Below are 14,148 nucleotides of genomic sequence, written 5' to 3' on the forward strand. Positions count from 1 at the left end.
CCCAGCATGGTCACCAGAAGGGCTTCAGGGGCAAAGCCAATGAAGCCTGCCTCCTGGGCCGCCAGGGTTGCAGCAGCTCCCACAGGCACTGGCGTGGCAGGGAGCCCAGGCCTGGGGCCCCGGGAAAGGGCCTGGCTGGTGGGCAGCAGGCATGGGGAGGCAGCAGGGCCCACAGCTCTGGGGCTCAGCCGGGCGGGAGGCGGGGAGTGGCCGGGGCGGCCCCGTGGCAGCGGCTGGAGGCCTGGGCGGCAGGAAAGGGACAGGTGACGTCATTGCCGCCTGGAATCTGCTGTTTGGAGGCGTCGCCATGGAGACCGGAAGGCTCAGGGTGGGTAAAAATAGCAAACCCAAGAGGGTGTAAGTTCCAAGAACGCGAGTCTGAAAAGAAAGGAAAACACGGTCTCCTTCCCTGTTTCTTGAGGAGGACAGAGACCCGGGGCTGCAAGCTGCAGGAGGGGCCTTGAGGCTTCCGGCTCGGCCCCACTGCAGCCCGCAGTCCTGGGGTCCCAGCCGCCCTCCCTCCCAGAGCTTTGTCCCCAAGCAGGGCGTGGCGCAGCCAGGCTCCGGCGGGAGTGTCTGGAGTCCGCTTTCTCCCGGCGGCGGAGGCATCGCTGCGGCCACTTTCCTCCCCTCTCCTCCTGTGGCAGAGGAAGCTCGAGGCAGGAGCTCGGGACGCCCAGCGGCCTCGATAAGCAGTCCACATGGAGCCCCAAGGCTCAGTTGCCCAGGCCTGGGGGAGTGGGGGAGGGGCGTCCCAGGGGAGAAGCAGCAGTGAGTCTGGTCCCTCCGGCCCCATGGCCACCCCTCTCTGAGTTTCCCTGAGGGGACTTGTCTTGCTCCTCTCCAGGCCAGGAGCCAGCATGACTCCTGAGACACCCAGCACATGCTGTCTGGACGCCCCTTCAGCTGCAGCCTCTGGGGGCCTGCTGTGTCCTCATGGTCCCAGGACACAGAAATGAGGCAGGAGGTCTGAGGTCCCTGGGCTCTTCTCCCCCGAATCCTGAGAGGACCCTGCAGCCTCAAGGGGCTCCTGGACTGGTGCCCACCTCCAGGAAACAGAGCTGCCCTGCTGGAAGCTCTGGTGGCACTTTGTGGGGAGGGGTCCTCTGTCCTGACCAAAGGGGACTCTGATTGCTACTCCTTCCAAGAACACAAGTGCTGGCTGAAATGTTGGGCTCAGGGCCCACGGATGAACCAGGTGCTCTCAGAGGGGCCAAGAGCACCAGGTAGGGGTGCTGAAAGCACAGTAGTGGGCCACTCCCAGGCCCAGAGGGAAGGCAATCCACCCCATTCGCCGTGCCCTGGGGAAATCCCTTCCTTCTCCCCCTCCCGCCTAGGCTGGCTGTGGGGCTGCATCTCTGCCCACAGCCCCTCAACAAATCTGGAAGAACCTTCAGTCTCTTCTCTTACACCCTTGTTCTGCAGGGTTTGGGGAGCCCTCTCCCCACATGGGAGGGGCCCTGGGAGTGCAGGGGTCTTGCCTCTGGTGCCCAGATGCCCTTGGCTGGTGGCGGTCGATGGCTGCAGAAGCGAGGGGGGAATGGAGCCCCGTGCAGGGGGAGCTCGTTCCCCCAAGAAATAGCTCAGATGCCTTATGTAAGGGTGAGCTCACTGCAGAGTCTGCCAGGAATGACGGCAGGAGGGCGGGGGGGTACTGCTTAGGCCGGAGTGTGGCTCCGATTTACGAGGAGAGAGGGGCCCAGGGCCTGGCGGCAGGAGGCTGCTGGCCGGCCTGGGGTGCAGAGCCGGGGCACAGGTCCTCCTGGGGCTGGAGGGGCCAGAGAGGGACCAGGCCCACGTGCTGTGGATGGGCCTGGGATTCTCAGACTGAGACCCACCCTGCTCCCCCATCCACCAGGCACCAGTAGGAGTGTGGTCAGAGCAGGGGCCCCTAAGTGCCCAAGATTCTCTGGGAGCAGCCTGGGGGGCCTTGGATGGGAGTGGGCACCAGCTGCCCTCTGTCTTCCAGCCCCTTCCCCAGATGCTCAGCCAGGGGGATGTGGTCTCCCTGTTCTTTCTTCCCTGCTGGAGGCCTGGTCCGCCACCCCTTGGTGTCCCCTCCCCTCTGGGGTGTGCAGCATCCCTCACCCACTGCGGGACAGGCCCAAACCTCAGAGCCAGCCCACCAACCCTGTCTCCTGGAGAGGCAACCTCAGGCCCAGAGGGAAGGGGCTCAGAGCAGCCGCAGTGGGTATATCCAAGGCCCCGGAGCAATCCACTCCTCCCCCCAGTAGGAACCAGCTCCCAAAGCACCCAGCTTGTGGACCTCTGACCCCCTGGTTGCCTGGACTGGAGGAAGGTCCCTTGTCCCATGAAACTTCCATCAGATGTCCACTAATAGGTACCCAGAGTGCTTGCTCCTCACTGGAAAGGGCAGGTCACAAGCTAGAAGACATGACCCCAGGGCCTGTGGGGACAGTACACAGAGGACCTAGGAGAGGGCTGGGAGCTCAGGGTAGGCAGATCCTACTCCTAGGAAGTGTGGCTAGGAAGGATGGTGAGAAGGAGGCAGCTGGAGGGGCCATGGGCCTAGGAGACGGGAGGTAGGACCTATTCTAGTGCTGGGGGATGTGGGGGTGAAGGTGGGAGAGGCCGGGGATCCCTCTGGATCTCAGGCTTTACCTGGCTGCTGGGAGGTCAACTGGGTGTGTCCTAAGGTAGGGGCTCCTTGTTGCTCCATGCTCCATGAGGGTCCCTGGGGTCTCTGAGTGGCCCTCAGAGCAGTCCCCTGCCCGGACGGCTCATCAGATTCCCCGTCCAATACCTGCTGTGGGCGGCTGGGCCTCACCTGGGTGCCCAGGTCCTCCCCACACAGTGCCCTGCACAGGCCCCAGGCCTCCAGAGCCTCTGTGTGCCCTGCCGTGACGCAGGAAGTGACATCATGCCCTCAGAGCTGTGAGTGTAGGTGCATGTACCACACAGCCCTGGCAACTGGTCTGGAGAGGCCATCCTGACCACCAGGCTCTACTGTCGATACCAACAGCAGGCAGCTCAGTCCCGGAGTCTTTGGAGTGTCTGGTGGGAAACTTCCTGCAGGCAAGGAGCTGCCTTTCCACCTGTCATGTCCCTGGTGCCCACCTGGCACCTCTCAGCAGTGTCTGCTGGGCAAGGGAACATTAAGGGGTCCTTGAAGGGCTTGGCTCCCTGCTCCTTGCAGTTCAGCACCCTGGCCCCTCATCCCAGGGCCCAGGGCTAAAGGCCATAGGCGGCCACCCTGTGATCAGTGGGGTGTGGCCAGCAAGGGGCACGTTCCGCTTGGAGCAGCACAGGACGCTTCAGGGGACAGGGTCCTGTTGGGCGGGGGTGAGGCCGCAGGGCAGGTGCCCACAGAGCACCCTGCAGGTTGAGGCCACGTGCCCAGAGGCTGGGGCCAGGCCTGCTACAGTGAGGGGAGTGGATAGGGCCTCAGGGCCATGGGATGGGCAATTGGGTGGCTGAGTCTGGCATGGGAAAGGGGCCCACTCGTCCCTCCCCACTCCAGGAAGACGGTGACAGCTCCTGGGTGGGAGCAGGGTTTGGGGCTGCTGCCTGCAGTGGGGGTGGGCAGGACCTGGGGCTCCAGGGGAGGCAGCCCCACCCTCTGCCAGCCTCTGCGGTGGTGTGCTGGACTCACCCTCATGGCCACTGGCGTTTCTCATGCCCTGTTGTGGCCCAGTGCTCAGCTCACCTTCTCAAGCACCACTCCAGTTGACCCCCATGAAGCAGGTCTGGGCTGAGTACTGGGTGCCAGACCCACGTGGGACCCAGCCCAGGCCTTGGCCCCCGACTACCCAGGTGAGGCACGCATACCCTCGGCCCCTGGGTGAGTAGTTCTTACACAGGCCAGGAGGCTGACCCTAAAGAAGGTTCCATGGGGGGAGGGGAGAATCTTTCCCAGACAGAATGATCCAAAGGAAACGAGAGGGAAGGTCAACAAGACTGAAGCAGCTTCTTTGGAAAACCGGAAAATGCAGGTGAGCACGAAGAAGAAATTTAAAATATCTGTGGTTCCCTGACTTGGGAAAAACTACTTTCTTGTTTCTGACACAGAAACTGAGGACCATAAATGTCTGAGCACTACGTCAGCTGCACCCATGATTGAAAGTGTTCCATTGACTTTCAATTGAAAACTTGTGATTTCCATTTTGATTCCTTCTTTAATTGATGACTTATTCAAAGTGTATTCTTAAATGTCCCAAACTGTGTCATTTTGAGGGGGGGAATGTGAGGATGAGATGGTTGGATGGCATCACTGACTCAATGGACATGAATTTGAGCAAACTAAAAGAGATGGTGAAGGACAGGGAAGCCTGTTGTGCTGCAGTCCACGGGGTTGCAAAGAGTCAAACACGACTGAGCAACTGAACAGCAACAACAACAACAACACGCGACTACGTCTTTTTGTTGTTACTTATTTTTAGTTTAGAGTTCCGCTCTGTTTGCTTGAATTCTTATCAAAGAAAGATGCAAAGATGAAAGGAACAAAAAGAACCCAAGAGGTTAGGACACTCTGGACATGTCTGTAGTGGTCACTGAGCCACCTCCCCCTGACCCTGGGTCCAGTGGCCTGGCTTCAGCCTCTCTCAATTCTTTCAGCTGTTCCTTCTCTGATTTTTCTGAATTATGTGCTCCTGCTGCTCCTTTCTTCAAGTTTTGGACTCTGTGACATGTCACTGGAGCAGCTCTGATCCAACACCACCTGCCCATGCCTGACTTTCTCTTCTTTCTCCCCCCAAATGTGCTAAGTTGTTGTTTACACTATTATAACTCTGTCAATACATTCACTGCTTAAGCCAACTGGTGAACTCTACTTAGATTTTCCCTTTGTTTTTCCTGGAGTTAATATTTGCCTTGCTTTCTTTTTCAACTGCTGAGCTTGTGCCTAGAGCTAATACTTTCCACCTCACCCAGCAGGCCCTCCATACAGTTGCTTGCTTGCTTGCTGAGTCACTTCAGTCATGTCCAGCTCTTTGTGTGACCCCATGGACTGTAGCCCACCAGGCTCCTCTGTCCATGGGATTCTCCAGGTAAGAGTACTGAAGTGGGTTGCCATGCCCTTCTCTAGGGCATCTTCCTGACCTGTGTCTCTTACATCTCCTGCATTGGCAGGTAGGTTCTTTACCACTAGTGCCACCTGGAAAGCCCTCCATACAGTTTGGAACTAGTCAAATGCATTCTATAGTCCATCACATCCTGGCACCCTCTGCTCTCTTGTCCTGCTCTGGGCTGGTTGCTCTCTGGGCTCCTCCTCTAGGCTGCTGGGAAGAATCTCTACATCCCGTTCAGGAACCAGACAGCCCCTTCTGAGCCTGTGCGGTCGTGCTGGAAGCCTGGTTCCAGCTCCTATTTGAGAAATGGCCTGTAGCCTCAGCTGCATCCCATGGTGGCCTTAAGTCCCTGTCCTCAGGGGCGTGAGGCCAGTTCCAAGCCCCAGGTAGGCTGCTTGGTCTCCACCCTGCTCCACCATGGGGCTTGCCTTCTGTCCTGGTCTCCAGGCCTGCAGAGTGCCTGCCTTCTGCCTTTTCACAGAACATTTAAAGAGCAGACCTATGTTCTCTAGTACACGTTCATGTTGGGCCAGGAAGGGGTCCAGCTCATCTGCCATCTCAGCTGGAGTTGCAGCAGACACTTGTGGAGTCTCACCTGCCTTGCCTGACTGGAGGGCTTTCAGTGGCCCTAGGCTGGTGCCCACTCCATTGGGCAACTCAGGCTCACAGGACCCAACAGAGAACCCATGCATCCTCCCTGTGACATTCTTAGAAATAAACTGGGTGTCTTCTAACAATCTCAGGTTAACAGAGAAGTTAGCAGTTGCAAGAATAGTACAGAACACACCCTCCCCATACCCCATGTGCCATGTGAGAGTGAACTGCTGGCATGGGACTCCATCACACCCTGCAGTGCCATGTTCTAGGCAGGGCTGCTGCCCTATGCTCCTCAGACATATTCTAGGCTGCTCTGATAACATTGTTGGCAGTAACCATGTCCAGCTAGGGACCACACATTGCCCTGAGCCTTTGTATCTTTCTTCTTCATTGGTCCGGAATATTCTTCGTCCTTTCTCTGTCAGGACCCTGATGCCTTTGAAGGTTCCAGGCCCGCCTTTCTGTACAAAGTCCTTCTGTGTGGGTGCTGGAGGTTCAGCATGGTCAGATGCAGGCTATGCCTCTTTGGCAGGATAGAGGGAAGTGACTCCCCAACCCCCCCCCCACCCCACAGTCAGGTGGTGCAGGGTCACAATTAATCTGATGATCGCTGGTGTCCACTTAGATGACTGGGTTTGGGCAGTGCCTGCCAGTGTCCCCCCCGGGAACTCACTCATCTTCCCTTTGCAGATGATGGGAGCCTTGTGGGGAAGAACTGTAAAACAAGGCAAATAGACCATTTCTCACCAAACTTTCAAGTTACAAATATTATTAAAACATATTTAAATACACTGGTTATGCACAGCCCTCTGGTTTTCTATTTTGTTTTGTGGTTATGATCCCCTACCATTGTGAGCATCTCTGACTTGCCAGTGGGGGCCGGTCCTCCTGAAGCGGCTACACAGTCTCTCTTGACCAGTCCCTGTTATCCTTTGGATTTTCCTACTTCCTGACACAGTAAGATGTTTCAGACTCTGTCTACCCTCTCTCTGCCCAAGTCCTATGACCAACTGTTTCTCCAAAGGACCCTGCTTCCTTTTAGTGGAGGATGGCACTTAGAAGCCAAGACACAGCTTCTCAGGGTGCTTGATGCTGTTGGGGGTGTCTCTCCTCTCAGGGCCTCTCCCTGGGGAGAGCTCGGGGTTATACGGATGCCTGTACAAACATGCATCCACTGTTACAGTTTCATGGGTCCACATGGATAAGTCCAATCCAATGCCATGCACTTATTTATTCCTTTCCATTTTTAAATTCCCATCTGACTTGTCACCAATAATTCATTTCCTTATTGGCTCAATCCTATAAGTAATCAAGCTGCCTGCCCAGCAGATGTCTTTTTCCTCCCTGGGCTCTGACCTCAATCAGGACTGCCCCATGGAATGGCTCTGGGCCCCACAATCCAGTTCCAGGAGCCTGAAGTGACAGGCTGGTGATACATATGCCTTCCCTCCGCCCACCTTCCTCTCACCTGGAAACATCTCCCAGACACACTGTTTGGACCCAAATCTTTGTCTCAGGATCTGCTTCAGTGGAACCCAAACTAAGGTAAGAGGGTTAAGTTTTTATTAAACTTGTGTTACTTATGTGATATTTTTTTCAAATTTAAAGTTTTAAAACAGTATCTTAGAGACTTTCCCCAGTGGCGGAGTGGATAAGAATCTGCCTGCCAAAGCAGGGGACATAGCCTCAGTCCCTGGCCGGGGAAGATTCCACATGCCACAGAGCAACAAAGCCTGTGTGCTACAACCACTGGGCCACGCCCTAGAGTCTTCGACAAAAGAAGCCACCGCAACGAGAAGCCAAGCACTGCAATGAATGGTAGCCCCTGCTTGCGGCTAAGCAATGAAGACCCAGCACAGCCAAAAATCAAACAAACAAACCACTAACTAAAATAAAAATAAACAGGATCTTAGCCCTTTCCTGACAATGGCAGTCTGTGCTTGTCTGAGGCCAGGTGTTTTCTTCCCAAGGAACAGGGAGTAGGGAGCAGGTGGGACCAAGGAGGGCAGGGTTGGTCCTCTGGGGAAGCTGTCTTTGGGCGTCTCTGTAAGGACCTGCTGACCTGAGTCTTCCAGTCCATTCCCCCAGCTGGGCCTCTGAGCTGTTCCCTGTGGCAGTGGATACCACATCATCGCCAGCATGCTCATCTCCTGGGTCCTGGGGCATAGGCAGCTCTGAAGCCAGCACCCAGCTGCTGGAGGCCTCTGAGGGGCCTGAATGACTTTGCTCCCTTACAAGCAGGTTTGTCCATCCCTGGCCTCCCTGGCTGCAGGAGACGGATGCCACCCAGGGCAGGATTTGACCTCCTTCCCCACTGGTCCCAGAGCTTGGCTTGTGCCCATCGGGGTACACATCCCACAAGTGCGTGCTTATCTCTCGAGCGAACATGTGCACGACCAGCTGCCCACACCCATCAGCGCAGCAAGGGCTGGGGAGTGAGCTGGGTGGCCTGGTGCACTGGGTTCCTCCTCTTCCCCCCAACATGGCTGTGCCTGTGGCCTAGCCCCTCCACCTGCCAGTGGAGTGAGTGGCCTGTGGCAGTGGTCAGTGGGAGGAGTAGGCCACTGGCCAGGACAGCTGCGGTGATGAGTTGATGGGAGGAAGGTCAGCAGATGGGGCCCAAGCTGGGCTTGTGGAGAAGACAGGACTGGGCTGACTCTCTAGGCACAGCTGTCCTGGCCCATGGTGGTTGGGGTGGGCTCGGCTGCTCTAGAAACTCCAACATCTTTTGGGGAAGGAAACCTCAAAGTCCACTGAAGCAGTGAAGTTTTACAGACCAGTCCAGGCCCTTTCCTGAATCTCAGGGCCCTTCACCCCTCACCTGTCCCCCTCACCTATGCACAGTCACTTTGGCTTCAATCTGGGTTCTCAAGCTCCAGGAGCGTTGGCTCCTCCTCCTGGTCCCCTCTTAAGACCCCTTCCTGGAGCCCTGCAAAGCCAGAGGGGAGGGGGCCCCTGGGAGTCAGGCACTGCCCATCCAGGGGCCCTCAGGCTCTGGGCCCTCCTGAGAATGCTGACTTGGCTGAAGGAGCAGGAGGAATTGAGCGTTTGACTGAAAACCCTTCCTGTCCAGCCCTCCAACCACCTTCTTTCAATTACAAGTCACCAGACTGTATGGGAGTCAAAGCCATGTAGAAGGAACAGACTCAGGTACAACAGAAAATTTTTGGTCTGGATGTTGTTGTTTACTTGTGAAGTCATGTCTGACTCTTTGTGACCCCATGGACAGCAGCAAGCCAGGCTTCCCTGTCCTCCCATCTCCCAGAGTTTGCTCAAACTCATGTCCATTGAGTCGGCACTGACATCCAACCGTCTCATCCTCTGATGCTCCCTTCTCCTCCTGCTGTCAATCTTTCCCAGCATCAGGGTCTTCTCCAGTGAGTCAGTTCTTCCCATCAGGTGGCTGAAGTATTGGATCTTCAGCTTCAGTTTCAGTCCTTCTAACGAATATTCAGGGTTGATTTCCTTTAGGATTGACTGGTTTGATTTCCTTGCAGTCCAAGAGACACACAAGAATCTTCTCCAGCACCATGGAGTCTGCGAAAGCAAAGACGTCTCTTGTTTTGTATGGATCCCTTTCCTAGTTTTCCTGTGTTGGCAGCCATAGGAAAACCTGGTGTTGGCGGCACTGGAGTGAAGAGTGGACGTGTGGGTGGGAGAGGGTTCACGTCCATGGTAGGGAGCTGTCAGTTCTTCAGACGTGGAGCAATGCACCCTGAACCACAAGGTCACCCCGTGAGATTCTGTAGCCATACAGGTATGGGGTCTCTGCCCATTCTTGCTGCCTCTCTGGACACCTGTCCATGCCTGCAGAGATACCCAGTCAGCTCCCCGGGGCAGGAGTGCTGGTTTGGGGTTAGTTCAGCCTCCACTGGGGAGTCGGGGCAGTAAGGGCCAAGCTGAAGGTCACACAGGCTGAAGTGGGTGGGTCCCCCATGTGTCCTCCAGTACCTGGGCCAGCTTGGCTGCCCTGGTCCTGTGGAAGAAAAGACAGCACTGCCTAGCTGGGCTGGACTGTCCCTCTGCCCTTGAGTTGAGCACAACCAGAACTGTCTTCTAGATCTCTCAAGTCCGCAGTCCCCAGGACTCTGCTAGACACTGTTTCCTCTGGGGGCCACCGGGTCAACCTGTCCAACCTCAGGCCCTTGTCTTGTCCCACCCAGCGCTTTCTGGTCTGTTCATCCCTCTTGATAGAGCCAGGGTGCAGAAGGATGGACAGAGTGGTCTCACACTGGCCCTGCCCTGGGTGCCCTGCAGATGTATAAATGGCTCTTTGGGACTGGGGGCTGTAGGGTAAGGGTCGGGCCAGTGTGCTGGGGGCACAGGCAGGAGACAGGTTCCTGAGGAGCCTGGGCCTCGCGGTAACCTGGACGCAAGCCCTGCCCTAGAACTGGCGGTGGGCGCACCAAGTGGCTGTGTGCGGGACCATGGTGCAGGGTCATTGGGGTGGTCGGCCTTGCGGCCAGTCATCTTTTGGGGGTTGCTGTGTCGCGCCTGCATCGCTCCAGGGGACCCCCAGAACAGTCTGCATGGTGTCTGTCTCCCGTGTGGGGTCTCTGGGGTGGTGCCATCCTGTAGTAATCCATATCGTCTGGCTGGGTGTCCCAGTCCTGCGTGGGACTTGGGTCACATTGCCTGGCGTCCCCGTCACGTGCGTGGGGAACCCGGGGGCTGGGCTGGGAGGCGTGCGGTAGAGGGTGCGCAGGCCTCATCCGCCCGCCCCTCAGCTGGTTTGCGGTTGTGGTGGGGGGCCCTGTGTGGGTTTCTGGGCTCTGGCGGCGACACGGCGGCGGGACGGGCGCCTTCGCAGCCGCGCAGGAAGCGGCCTCCACCGGATGGGGGGCCCGGGGTGCAGCCACCGCCCCCGCCGAGCGATCTTCCGGCGGGCTGGCCCGAACGGAGCCGAACGGGGCTGAGTCCCGGACGGGCGGGGCCGAGCGTAGCCGAGCGAAGCCGAGTCGCGGGCGGGCAGGCCCGAGATCAGCCGAGCGGATCCGAGTCCCGGGCCGGAGGGCGGGCCTGTACACGGCCGAGTGAGGCGGAGTGCCGAGCGCGGGCGGGGGGAGCGCGCGTTCCTGGAAGAGCCGGGCCGGGGAGGCGCGGGGGGGGGGGGGGGGGGGGGGGCGGGCGCATTCCTGGCTGGCGCTCGGCTGAGGCCGACGCGCGGCTCCAGACGACGCTCGGGGCGGGGCGGCGGCGCGGGGCGGGGCGGGACGCGGGGCGGGGCGGCGGCGTGAGCTCAGCGCCGGGCGCTCAGTCCGAGCTGGAGCGAGCCGCCGGGAGGATGTGCGCCGAGCCCCGCGCCGCCGCCGCCGCCGCGGTCTGAGGCCGCCCCACAGGCGCTCCGCCGCCCCGGAAGCCGCGCGCACGGGCGGGCGGGCGGGTGGGCAGGCCGCGGAGCCGGGCGCGGGCGGCGGGGTGGGCGCGGGCCGGGCCGGGAGGCCGGCGGTGGGCGCAACGCGGCCGGCCAGCGCCGCCGGGACGAGCCGGGCGGGCGCCGCGCGGTGGGAGGAGCGGGGCGGCGGCGGCGCGCCGCGCGAGGACGGCCCGGCGGGCCCCGCGCCCGCGCCCCCGCTCCTCCCGGGCCCCTCGGCCTCGGCCGCCGCGGGGATTCGCGCCTCGCGGCGCCGGCACCTGCCCGCGCGCCCCCCGCGAGCCCCGGGCCCGCGAGCGTTGGCGTTGGCGTTGGCGGCGCGCGCTGGGGCATGCCCCGCGCCTAGGGCCCGGGGGGCGCGCGGGGGGCGCGCGGGGGGCCCGGGCGGCGGCGGGCGCGGCGCGGGGCGCGTGGATGTGGCGCCGGGCCCGGGCGGCGGCGGCGGGCTCCAGCGGCGGGACCCCTTCGCCCCGCCCGCCTTCCCCTTCGCGCCCCCGGGCGAGGCCGAGGCCGCGGCCGTGATCGGCCGGGAGCCGGCGGCGGGGGGCGGCCGGGGCCGGGGCCGGGGGCGCCGCCGGGGCGCGCGGGGCGGCGGCGGGGGCCGCGGGGGCCCGGGCACGCGGGAGCGGGAGCGGCCTGGGGAGCCGGAGCGCACCATGGAGGCGGCGGCGGGCGGCCGCGGCGGCTTCCAACCGCACCCGGGGCTGCAGAAGACGCTGGAGCAGTTCCACCTCAGCTCCATGAGCTCGCTGGGCGGCCCGGCCGCCTTCTCGGCGCGCTGGGCGCAGGAGGCCTACAAGAAGGAGAGCGCCAAGGAGGCGGGCGCGGCCGCGGTGCCGGCGCCGGTGCCCGCGGCAGCCGAACCCCCGCCGGTGCTGCACCTGCCCGCCATCCAGCCGCCGCCGCCTGTGCTACCCGGGCCCTTCTTCATGCCGTCCGACCGCTCCACCGAGCGCTGCGAGACCGTGCTGGAGGGCGAGACCATCTCGTGTTTCGTGGTGGGCGGCGAGAAGCGGCTGTGTCTGCCGCAGATCCTCAACTCCGTGCTGCGCGACTTCTCTCTGCAGCAGATCAACTCGGTGTGCGACGAGCTTCACATCTACTGCTCGCGCTGCACGGCCGACCAGCTGGAGATCCTCAAAGTCATGGGCATCCTGCCCTTCTCGGCGCCCTCGTGCGGGCTCATCACCAAGACGGACGCCGAGCGCCTGTGCAACGCGCTGCTGTACGGCGGCGCCTACCCGCCGCCCTGCAAGAAGGAGCTGGCGGCCAGCCTGGCGCTGGGCCTGGAGCTGAGCGAGCGCAGTGTGCGTGTGTACCACGAGTGCTTCGGCAAGTGCAAGGGGTTGCTGGTGCCCGAGCTCTACAGCAGCCCGAGCGCCGCCTGCATCCAGTGCCTCGACTGCCGCCTCATGTACCCGCCGCACAAATTCGTGGTGCACTCGCACAAGGCCCTGGAAAACCGGACCTGCCACTGGGGCTTCGACTCGGCCAACTGGCGGGCCTACATCCTGCTCAGCCAGGACTACACGGGCAAGGAGGAGCAGGCGCGCCTCGGCCGCTGTCTGGACGACGTCAAGGAGAAGTTCGACTATGGCAACAAGTACAAGCGGCGGGTGCCCCGGGTGAGTGTCTCTTGGCAGCCGTGCCTGGGGAGTGGGAGCGGGGCCTGGATAGGGCGGGGTGCCCTCCTGGCTTGGGGGCTCAGCCTCCCCCACACGTTTCAGGGTTAGGTTTTGTTTTGTGGAAACTTGGGGGTGATGTTGGCGTCCCTGTACACTGCTCCGTATCAGGAGGAAGGTCCTTTGGTCTGACTCCTAGGATTAGCTCCTTGCCTGGTTGGGAGCCTGGGGGGCAGGCCTGGGGGGTGAAGCCCTCCTGAGGCCCACAGCTGTTGCCCAGCTGGGTCGGGAGGGGCAGGCCTCTTCTGCCCTTAGTCCCAGGAAGTTTGATCCTGGCCAGTTCCAGTCTGGAGCCTCCTGCCCAGGCCTTCCTAGGGACTAGGGGGGTGTCCATGCTGAGTGGGGGGCAGGGAACCGCCCTGGCCTTCCCACTCCCGGGCTGGCACACAGAGGGGCGCCTGCCCGTGTCCCCAGCAGGCGGAACTTGGCTGGGCAGGGCCTGTTTGTGCCTTGAAGTCTTGGGAGACAGACTCCAAAGCGAAGCCAGGTGTCTGGGCAGTGGTGGCCGGGGGCCGAGACTCGGCGACTCCAGCTCTGTGTGTGTGCCTGGGCTGCCAGAGAGTGAGTCTCAGAGTCCCCCGTGTGGGGGCGAGGGCCACTTGGCACCAGGCTCGGGGACTGGTCAGCGGGCGCCTGAGGATCTGAGTGTTAGGGGAGCCATTGGCCTGTGGTTTGTTTTGGATGTGCACGTTTTCTCCTGTCCTTTCCTCTGAGACGCAAAGGGCGAGGTGAGGAGGGCCGCCAGCATGGGGTCTGTTTGTTCACCAGACAGTGGATCAATGTGATCCAGGCTGCTAGCTCCTGGCCACTCACTGGGGTCCACACCAGCTTTGCATGGCACCTTCCCCCTCCCCAAGTATTTGTAACTTTTCTTTTGAGTATCCAGGCTTATTAAATTGCACACACAGAATGCTGCATTGGCTCTGCTATTCTTGGGAGGCCTAATTAATTCAGCTATTGCATCAAACTTTTTTTTCCGAATCTGTGAATAGATGTTCCCGCCCGGTTTTCTCTGGGCGCCCCTCCAGCGGAGTGTCAGAGTCTCTGGGAGCGGAGGAGGGGAGGGGAAGCCAGGCCTGTCGCCTGCGCTTGGGAGGGCCTTGTGCGCTCGTGGATGTGCTGGTGTTCCTGCCCTCGGCTCGGCTGGTGCCCAGGTGGCAGCTGTCTGCAGACCAGGGCTGGGATTGGGCACTGTGGGTGGGGGAGGGTGGCAGGTCCCAGCAGGCTGATCGGGCCCCTCGTTTCAGACTGGGAGCTGGCCCTGTGTGGCATGAGGGGTGTTCCCAGTGAACTGGAGACCTCTCTGTTTGGGGTGCCTGCCCCCTCGACAGCCATCGTGGCCCGAGGGCACTCCGTGTGCAGGATTGTGGTGGGTTCTGGCCGCCTGGATAAGCCTGTGGTTGAAAGGCTGTGGCAGGTCACTTAGTGCAGGGTGGACAGGAGACAGTCTTGTCTGCAGGGTGTGTCT

At 60.8% G+C, this 14,148-nt stretch overlaps 2 protein-coding genes across 2 annotated transcripts in view; one reads left to right on the plus strand and one right to left on the minus strand.

Moving 5' to 3' along the window:
* Positions 1–10,090: 10,090 nt before the first annotated feature.
* LOC139037346 (nascent polypeptide-associated complex subunit alpha, muscle-specific form-like) lies at positions 10,091–11,656 on the minus strand. The gene has a single exon (XM_070473743.1). The coding sequence runs from the start codon at positions 11,654–11,656 to the stop codon at positions 10,091–10,093; it is 1,566 nt and encodes a 521-aa protein (XP_070329844.1).
* The window catches only part of SKI (SKI proto-oncogene), a 54,766-nt gene continuing 52,000 nt past the window's right edge, over positions 11,383–14,148 (plus strand). Inside the window, exon 1 of the mRNA XM_020873686.2 lies at positions 11,383–12,623. Within this exon, the coding sequence (XP_020729345.1) occupies positions 11,655–12,623 (969 nt within the window). The 5' untranslated portion in view covers positions 11,383–11,654. The remainder of the gene's footprint in view (positions 12,624–14,148) is intronic.

The sequence above is a fragment of the Odocoileus virginianus genome, chromosome 11 (assembly GCF_023699985.2).
Source record: "Odocoileus virginianus isolate 20LAN1187 ecotype Illinois chromosome 11, Ovbor_1.2, whole genome shotgun sequence".
NCBI lineage: Eukaryota > Metazoa > Chordata > Mammalia > Artiodactyla > Cervidae > Odocoileus > Odocoileus virginianus.

What these genes read in the sequence shown, in the direction of transcription:
- LOC139037346 (XM_070473743.1), bottom strand. Translation starts at nt 11,656, where the DNA reads ATGGTGCGCTCCGGCTCCCCAGGCCGCTCCCGCTCCCGCGTGCCCGGG.